This window comes from Setaria italica, chromosome II, assembly GCF_000263155.2.
Source record: "Setaria italica strain Yugu1 chromosome II, Setaria_italica_v2.0, whole genome shotgun sequence".
Taxonomy (NCBI): Eukaryota; Viridiplantae; Streptophyta; class Magnoliopsida; order Poales; family Poaceae; genus Setaria; species Setaria italica.
This window is the reverse complement of record NC_028451.1, coordinates 24,308,573-24,318,118: the sequence shown is the minus strand read 5'-3', so window position 1 is coordinate 24,318,118 and position 9,546 is coordinate 24,308,573. Positions and strand designations below refer to the sequence as shown.

Sequence of the window (9,546 nt, the reverse complement as noted above, 5' to 3'; positions counted from 1 at the left end):
CAAATTGTCAATCATGGACTAATTAGGCTTAATAGATTCGTCTCGCAAATTAGTCTTCATCTGTGCAATTGGTTTTATAATTAATCTATATTTAATACTCCTAATTAGTATCTAAACATTCGATGTGACAGGAATTTTAGGAGGTGCTAAAGAAACAAACACCCCCTTATTGGTAGTTATCTGAACAAGGGGCTCCGTTTCTAGGTGTTCAAATGTATTTTCCTTTGTGATTGCACACCTATTGCATTTTGTTCTGAAGAACAGGGTTTAACATGTGTCCTAATGTCAGATCATGACAGACCTCTAAGCAAGGCTGGGAGAGCTGATGCAATAAGCGTTTCTAATAAGCTCCAACAAATGGGATGGATACCTGAGCTTATCCTGTGCAGGTGTGTTACTATTTATGTAACAGAGCATGCACGAATTATGATGGCTTACCATATATAGCGGGTGTGCATAAAGTACGAAAGCTTCAAGATGCAATTTGGTTGCATTTGAAAAATATTAGTTTCTGCTACCTAACTTAATGGGTTTGCATTTTTTCCATTTTATTTTTGCAAGCAGGTTTGTATCTGTTCTGTTTCTTAGTGTTTCTTTCCTTAGTGTTTAATGTAGGTATAGTTTGCTGTTCTTGGCTCACGATGTTTATATTGTATTTTAGCTTCTGCTTTAGTTGTCTTCTGTTTTTTCCCACAGGAATGGGGGTAGATCCTGCATTTTCATACATATAGATTTGGTGTTCATATGTTTGAATATGTATCGTCTCATCAAATAAATTGTTGCACCAATTTACTTTTGGCACCAACATGTTTTAGCGGAATGAACCTGCAAGACTATTCTGCATGTGTGTTTTTTCATGGAACAGGGCTATAGTGTCGCTCATGATGTTTATTATACTATTTCCTTTTGTGTTAACCTGTTTTGCCAGAATGAACGTGTAATGACTGTTCAATTCATGTATTACATTTCTTGCTTCTCTGCTCATGTGTTATTTTTTTCTTGGAGCAAAACATTATTGGCACATTCTAACCTGTTTGTTTAAAGTTTAGTGTCTTTGGAGAATTAAGATGATTAAATTAATCACACAATGTGATGAACTAATATGCATAGTAATAGAACATATCATTCTTGTTATCATTGATGATTCTCTTTCTACACAGTGATGCAATGCGCACGAAGGAAACTCTTAAGATCCTGCAAGAGCATGTCCAGGGATTGTCTCAAGCCGTGGTACACTTTATCCCAAGTTTCTACTCAATTGCGGCAATGGATGGCCAAACTGCAGAGCATTTGCAAAAGGCAATCTGTGAATATTCGAGCGACGAGATCTTAACTGTGATGTGAGTCATTGCAAGTTCTTGTTCGTTATCATCTGTTCTCGATGTGTGCTTCAAGTTTCTATTATTTTGTCTTAAGACCTGTGCTTGATACTTCATTGCTCTACATAGCATGACACTTCTTTAGAACAATTACTCAGGTGCATGGGTCATAATAAAGGATGGGAGGAAGCTGCCTCTATGTTTTCTGGTGATTCAGTTGTGCTTAAGACATGTAACGCTGCTTTGCTAGAAGCTGCAGGGAAATCATGGGTTGAGGTTAGTATAATTTTATTGGACAAATATGCTTCATTCGTACTTTTTCCTTCATAGTTCTTTCGTATCATTCAGCAGACTTACTGATTTTGTAAACGACATGATCTGCAGGCTTTTTCTCTCGCTGGTCTTGGGGGATGGAAGCTTCATGGAATTGTAAAGCCATGAATTGTTGTAACTAAAAAGTTAGTTGTAATTTTTGTAGCTGTTTCTTGATTCTCAGTTTGCCCCTTGGCCTGTGTAGCTGTTCTTACATGCCATTGGAGCTATTAACATGGATAGATAGATGAGATTAATTCATTTTTAAAGGTCCATGGGCTCTTGTCAGTTCTTCAAAAGATGAATAAGAAAACAAATCGAAACTGAATAACTGACTATATATACGCATGAAACCACGATAAAGTTCATTTAGCTGGACGCCTATGACATTTTCCCTTTTGTTGAATTGACATATTTCCTTTTGTTTTGAATTATAATGAACGTAAACTCCAGGAAAAGAAGGGACGAGCAGAGACAGGAAGAACATCTGTATGGATCTAGCTGCACTCTTAAGTAGATTATGACTTGTCATGCCTGACTCGGAGGCTGAATTTTGGGGTATCAAGCAGGTTTAAGATGATAATAAAGATATTAGATAAGCTTTACTAATGGAATTTTTAGTGCATGGTAAAGTAAGAAGGCTGTTGCTATCTAGGGGGTTTAGATTATTAGTGATGGGCAAAGAAATAATTACAAGTCATAAACTTCGAGCATCCATCATGTGAAGTGAAAAACACGTCCTATACGAATTCTTATATGTTTGCTCATATCTCCTATATTTTGTTTACTTAGTAGTGTTTTTTTTAATGGTAAACGCAAAGCGGTTGGGTGACCATGTACACGGTATTATACACATGTTTTTTTTACTATATTAATAAAAATAAATAAATTAGCATATATAGGGCAGCCTGCACGCCGCTTTCCATCGGAACCATGAACTGGCGCGCCGCCGAGTCGGCCGCCCACCACCGGAACCCCGAGCCACCACTCGATCTAGAGTTTAAGAGGGAGGACGGGTATGAGAAGAGTGAGAACGAGAGAAGGTTCAATCGTCCTCTCCCCACGCTAGATGTCCATCTGTCAAAAGGGTAATTTGGTCCATCAATCAAAAATCTGACATGGGTTTAACGGAACAGTGCGACGGAATGGGCACACATGTCATATAGGGGACGTTTAGATTTTGCCGCACGCTAGCCCTGCCAAAGCGGCGGCGCGGCCAAAATTCGACGGTCGATTCGGTTGCCCCGATTTGGCGGGCCAAAGTGCACCAAAATGAACTACGGGAGGCCATCCTGCCAAATCATAGTCCAAACACCATTTAATCTACGGCCAGCTGCCAAATTTTGGCCTGGCTTGTATCGGCGCTCATCCAAACGAGTAGAGCATAAGGGAGGAAAAAACTTTCATGATCATAGAGGGAATTGTATCATCTTCTAGTATCAAATAAGAAATTTTCCTATGCCTTCAACTCTTATGAAACTCTATTGCAAGCGCGACTCCTCGTGTATCCTCGAATGGGTGATAAGGGCTCGTTCACAGGTTGAGTGTGCACCGCCGCATTTGCTTTCATACAATGGGTCACGCACACTAACCCAAGTTTTCTCGAAAGTGAGAACCATCGATGCACTCGTACATTTGCTTACTAAGGTCCTTTTTGTTTCATATTACAATCCCTTCAGATAATTTAGATTATGGATAATGCGTATGTGGCGGATCCACTTCGGATTAGCTTGATTAAACAGGGTTAAGTCGCCTAACATGCAACACCATGCCTAAGCCAAGTTAACACGAAGTGCCGTCGGATTTCATCCGATTAACCACTTGAACAGGATCGAGTTAGCAAACTCACACGAAGGTGAGTGGTTCCAGAGAATACAACAAGTCCACCGAGTTAAACAACTTGACCATTTAGTTTGGTTATAAAACAAACATCAGAGTTTTACAAGGTTCAAAAGAAAAACAACAGAAGGTAAAACAGCAAGCGGAAGCTTCACAGGGGTCGGACGTCCTTGGTGAGGCCAGCCAAGACGTCAGTGATCCCTCTCCTCGCCGACCGAGGAGGGATCCCACTCAACCGTCCAACCCGGAGGGAGTTGGGGCAGCCAAGTGCCAGCAGAAGGGGGCTCGAGAACAGCAACAACACCTGAAAAAGAAAAGTCACAACAAGGCTGAGCTACTAAGCTCAACAAGACTTAACCGACAGGGAGCGCGCTAAACTACCTCTTCTAGACATGCAAGGCTTTTTGGCTGAGGGGTTTGTTTGCCAAAAGCGCTAGGTGTAACCCTACTTTCAAGTTTTAGCTTCGGTTCTAAGTTCATTATCCGGTCTAAGTTTGCAACCTATTCTAAGCAATCATAGAACCAACCAAAGGTATGTATATATCATCAACAAAACCGTGCCATCATCAGATTCCTTATTTACTCAGGGTGACATAGCGATCAAGCAGTCTCAAACTGTGAGAGGCAGACGAATCGATTCGAGTTTCTTAACCATGCACGGCGAACCTAACCTCACGACATCCGCGTACCACAAGGGCCGCTTCCTATGTCGGCCGTCCCCATCAATTCCCAGGCGCGTGTCAGGTCCAAACTTCCCTTGGCATGCAATGCTCCACAGTCCCGGCCTCTACCGTACTGTGACCGCACTTGCACCCACATGATGCACCATGGGAACCTCGTTCCAGGGACAGCAGGGGTATAAGCCACGCCCTAGTTCAATCAGGTACTAGGCTTCCCCATCCCATACTAGGTATGAGATTAGTACCTTCAAACACTTGATCACGAACACCACCACTGTCGGGCCTTAGCAAGTTCATAGACAGACGGGGCAATCATCCGTCCACCAAAGAATTACCTCAAACCCTGCCCCGTCCATCGTCCTTATAGTTGTAACAGAAGGTAAACAACCAACTCCTACAACTCGCGAGTGATAGGAATCACTCGGCTTTTACCGTTTCCTATTTAAGCAAAGCATCTACTTGGTTCAACAGCTAGTGTTCAGATCATGGGAAAACTAAGTCATGCATCTATGGTTCCAAACAACTCCTATGCGTAAATGCACAAGCATGTTAAAGGAGGCATGCGCAAGTTTGGAAAACGTAGGGGTTTCATGCATCCGGGGCTTGCCTTCAAGCGAGAAAGGAGGAAGCTGCTCTTCTGCTGGGGCGGCTTCGGCTTCTGGGGGGCAGGAGCTCGGCTACACTGTCGTCTTCTGGCGCCGGGTGCAGCTCGTAGCAGCCGTCGGCGAGACGCAGCTCTACACGAATGCAATGCAAGAGTTAGCATAGACGGTTATTTCAACAGCAACACTTGCAAGTATGAGCCCAGAAACTTGCGACAAGTAATAGGAGGGTGGGGAGGCTCGATGGAGTTGGTGGAGATTAAGAGGTAAGGGTTGAAGGAAGGGAACTTAGGATCTGACCCTTAAACTAGAGGGTTTGATGTACCAGGGGTCCTCAGACTCAACGCTGAAAGGTCCCCAAGTTTTACACCTACACCCTCGGTTCAAGGAAAAAGATACAGCCGAGCCCTTGGGCGAGGCGGAGAAAGGGTCGGCGAACAGACAGGGTCGGGCGAGATGGAAAAAGGGGTCGGACGAACAGAAGGGTCGGACGAGGTGGAAAAGGGGTCGGACGAACAGAAGGGTCGGACGAGGCGGATAAAGGGTCAGCAGCTTACCTTCGTCTTACAAGGAAAGCTTGGGGTCGGGAAGAGCAGGTTCGGGCGGAGGAACTGGAACACTAAGACTTGTGGCGGAGATGTCCGGCGGTGCTCCGGCGGCGGCGGTGCTTCTTGTGGATCACAAGTAAGCTCTTACGCAGCACGGAGGAGCAAGCGGCTGGGTCGATTGGGGGAAAACGGTGTGGAGCGGAGAGGAGAGTTCCTCAGGGACTTAGTGTGGTGGCGCTGGGAGCTCGAATAGGGAGCAAGAAAAATGGCGGGAGGGTAGCGATGGTGAAGGGGACTTCGACGGGGCTCGCGCATTCCCTTTTATAGCCGGGGAAGAAGCAATGGAGTGCTCTGCTCGGGCGGCGATTGAGCAACGAGGGCGGTGGAACAGGACTTCGGGGGTTACGCCGGCGGTCATTGGGCTCTGGCGTCAGGGCGGCGCAGGCGCGGTTTTGCCGGTGGTTGAGATTTGGCGGAGGCGGGCGTCGTCGTGCGGTGGAGCTGATGGAAGTGACCGGGAAAACGGCGCTAGGATCGAGGGCACACAGGTGAGAAGACAGGCGGCCGCGGGCGCGCGGGCGAGCGCGGAGCAACAGATTGTCGGGCGGCTTCTGACAGGGCGGGAAAAGGAGCTATCGCTGCCGTGGTCGGGGTTGGCGGAGGAGGAATCGTCGTGTAGCGAAGACCGGACGGCGCGACTGTGGCGAGGTGACGGAAAAGACGGACGACATCGGGCTCTGCGGCCGGGATCTGGCGATGAGATGATGGGCGCGGGTGGCGAGGTGCTGCAGAAAGGTTGCAGAGGGGCTTCCGTTGCGATTGGGGAGGAGGGCGCGAGAATCCATTTGGTCGCGGGCCGAAGATGAGGCGGAGCGGCGGACGTCGGAGGAGTTGAGCCACGTGGCGGGGGAACTCTGAAGCGGGCATGCAACTCGAGTGCGCCTGTCGCGGAAGATCTGGGAGAAAAGATCTCGTGGGTCCACCGGTCAGATTGAAGGGAGGTGTTGGGGGATGACTCAGAAAGATCCGGCGGGTGAGTTGGGGTTGGCGGGGTCGGAACTGGATGCTAGCGGAGAGGGGTCGGGTCTCAGGGGTCAGGACCGGATTGGAGGTTGATCACTTAGGCTTGGAAAACTAAGACAGGTGATCAGGGGCTCGGATTAAGATTAACTCGGAAGATTTCGGGGTCGGTCGCCACAGCCTACCCCTCTTAAAAAGAATCTCGTCCCGAGATTCAGGTGTAAGAGTAGGGTGTACAGTCCTTACCTCCTTGACGAGACAGAAAACCTGGGAAGTTCTTGTTCAAATACTCTTCTGTTTCCCACGTTGCTTCATCCTCCGTGTGGTTCCTCCAGAGGATCTTGTACATTTTGACCATTTGGCGCCGAGTATGCCTCTCCTTCTGGTCAAGAACTCTGTCTGGGTACTCGGCATAGGTTAGGTTGGGCTCGATCTGAAGTTGCTCTTGTTCTAAGATCTTGGTTGGAACTTGGACACATTTCTTCCATTGAGACACATGGAAGACATCATGTATGGCCGATAGCTGTCCTGGGAGTTGGATCCGGTAAGCAACGGGTCCACAGATCTCCACAATCTCATAAGGGCCAATGTAGCGGGGAGCCAACTTTCCTTTCACTCCAAACCGTTGCACTCCTTTGGTCAGGAAGACTCGAAGATACACATGATCACCAATGTCGAACTATATGGGCCTTCTTCGCCTGTCGAAATAACTCTTTTGTCGAGATTGGGCAGCCTTGAGATTTGCTTGAATTACCCTTACTTGCTCTTCGGCTTCTACCACTAAGTTAGGGCCATAGATCTGTCTTTCTCCAGTTTGTGACCAATTCAAAGGTGTCCGACATCTCCGGCCATATAAGGCTTCAAATGGTGCCATCTTCAAACTGGCCTGGTAGCTATTGTTGTAGGAGAACTCTGCCAAGGGCAAGCATTTGTCCCAATTTTTGTCATAATGGATGACACAAGCTCTCAACATGTCTTCCAGGATCTGATTTACTCTTTCGGTTTGACCATCGGTTTAAGGATGATAGGTTGAGCTACGAATGAGTTTGGTGCCCATGGATGCTTGTAGCTGTTCCCAAAAGCGTGCCACAAACTGAACTCCTCGATCAGAGATGATAGTCTTGGGTACACCGTGTAGGGAAACTATACGGTCGAGGTACAACTCTGCATACTGCTTGACTGTGTGGGTGGTGCGGACAGGAAGGAAGTGGGCAGACTTGGTCAGGCGGTCCACTATAACCCAGATGGAGTCATGTCGCTGTGATGTAAGGGGCAGTCCAACTATGAAGTCCATGCTGATGTCTTCCCATTTCCAAGAGGGAATAGGTAGGGGCTGCAGGGTACCCGCTACCTTTAGATGGCTGGCTTTGACACGTTGACAGGTATCACATTCTGAAACATACCGGGCAATTTCCGGCTTCATTCCACTCTACCAGAAGGTTTGACGGAGATCATGGTACATCTTATTGCTGCCAGGATGGATTGAGAACCTGAAGAGATGAGCTTCATCTAGGATCTGCTTCTTAAGGTTGGGGTCGGATGGTACAACAAGCCGGTTTCCATAACACATCTTCCCAGTCTCATCCTGTCGAAATTGCTTATACCCTTCGTCCTTCAAGGAGATCTTCTTGGTGATCCGCTTTATTTCCTCATCCTACACTTGTGCTGACCTTATTTGGTCTTCTAAAACAGAGTCAAGGGTGATGTGGCCGAGGGTTCCATGGGGAATAATTTCCAAACTGAGTTTTCCCATCTCATGGCACAAGGTTTCGGTGAAGGTTGTTGCCATCAAGTAGTTGCAAAAGGTCTTGCGACTAAGAGCATCGGCCACCACATTGGCCTTGCCGGGATGGTAGTGAACTTTCAAATCATAGTCTTTTATCAACTCCAACCATCTCCTTTGGCGCATGTTGAGGTCGGCTTGAGTGAAGATGTACTTGAGGCTCTTGTGGTCGGTGTAGATGTTGTAGTGGGTGCCCATCAGATAGTGTCTCCATATCTTTAAAGCATGAATCACTGCTGCCAACTCAAGATCATGGGTCGGGTAGTTCAGCTCATGAGGTCGTAACGCCCGTGAGGCATAGGCAATGACTCGGTTGTCTTGCATAAGAACACACCCAAGTCCAGTGCCAGAGGCGTCACAGTACACGTGAAACGGCCTAGAGGGGTCGGGTTGGGCCAAAACTGGGGCTGTGGTCAGAAAGTGCTTCAGGGTCTTGAAGGCTTCTTCACACTTGTCGTTCCACACGAATCTGACCTCCTTCTTCAGCAGTTCTGTCATCGGCTTAGCTATCTGGGAGAAATCCGGTATAAAACGCCGATAGTAGCCTGCCAGTCCAAGGAAACTTCTGATCTGGTGCACTGAGGCAGGAGGCTTCCAGTCCATGACTTCCTGTACCTTGCTGGGGTCGACGGCTATGCCATCCTTGGAGATAGTGTGTCCCAAAAACTCTTAACTATCTAACCAGAACTCACACTTGGAGAACTTGGCATAGAGTTGATGATCTCTCAGCCGCTGGAGAACTACGCGAAGATGGTTGGTATGTTCTTCTTCGCTCTTCGAGTACACGAGGATATCATCAATGAACACCACTACAAACTTGTCCAACTCGGGCATGAACACCGAGTTCATGAGGTACATGAAATAGGCGGGTGCATTGGTGAGTCCAAAGGACATGATCAGGTACTCGTAGAGTTCATATCTTGTGGAGAAGGCTGTTTTGGGTATGTCGCATGATCGGATCTTGATTTGGTGATAACCCGAACGAAGATCGATCTTGGAGAACACTTTTGCTCCAGCTAACTGATCAAACAAGACATCGATGCATGGCAGTGGGTACTTGTTCTTGACGGTCACCGTATTGAGGGGTCGGTAGTCCACACACATGCGGAGACTCCCATCCTTCTTCTTCACGAACAGGGCGGGGCAACCCCAAGGTGATGTGCTGGGTCGGATGAAGCCTTTTTCCAACAGATCATGCAACTGGGTCTTCAACTCGTCCAACTCAGCAGGCGGCATCCGATAGGGTCTCTTGGATATCGGAGCGGTGCCGGGGATCAACTCTATGGAAAACTCTACATCTCTATCAGGTGGCATGCCATGCAAGTCTTCTGGGAACACATCAGGGTACTCAGAGACAACAGGGAGGCTCTCTAGTCGGGCTTGCGATAGAGGGTACGCACAAGGAAGTGTGGATTTAGGAAGGTTCAAGAACAAGGTAGAACT

The 9,546-nt window shown here is 47.4% G+C and overlaps 1 protein-coding gene across 1 annotated transcript in view; it reads left to right on the top strand.

Annotated features, from left to right (window-relative positions):
- Positions 1 to 1,969, top strand: part of LOC101780209 (uncharacterized protein At3g52155, chloroplastic) — a 2,740-nt gene extending 771 nt beyond the window's left edge. Inside the window, exons 2-5 of the mRNA XM_004956425.3 lie at positions 290 to 389; positions 1,161 to 1,340; positions 1,478 to 1,595; positions 1,704 to 1,969. Coding sequence (XP_004956482.1) covers positions 290 to 389; positions 1,161 to 1,340; positions 1,478 to 1,595; positions 1,704 to 1,760 — 455 coding nt within the window. The 3' untranslated portion in view covers positions 1,761 to 1,969. The remainder of the gene's footprint in view (positions 1 to 289; positions 390 to 1,160; positions 1,341 to 1,477; positions 1,596 to 1,703) is intronic.
- Positions 1,970 to 9,546: the final 7,577 nt, after the last annotated feature.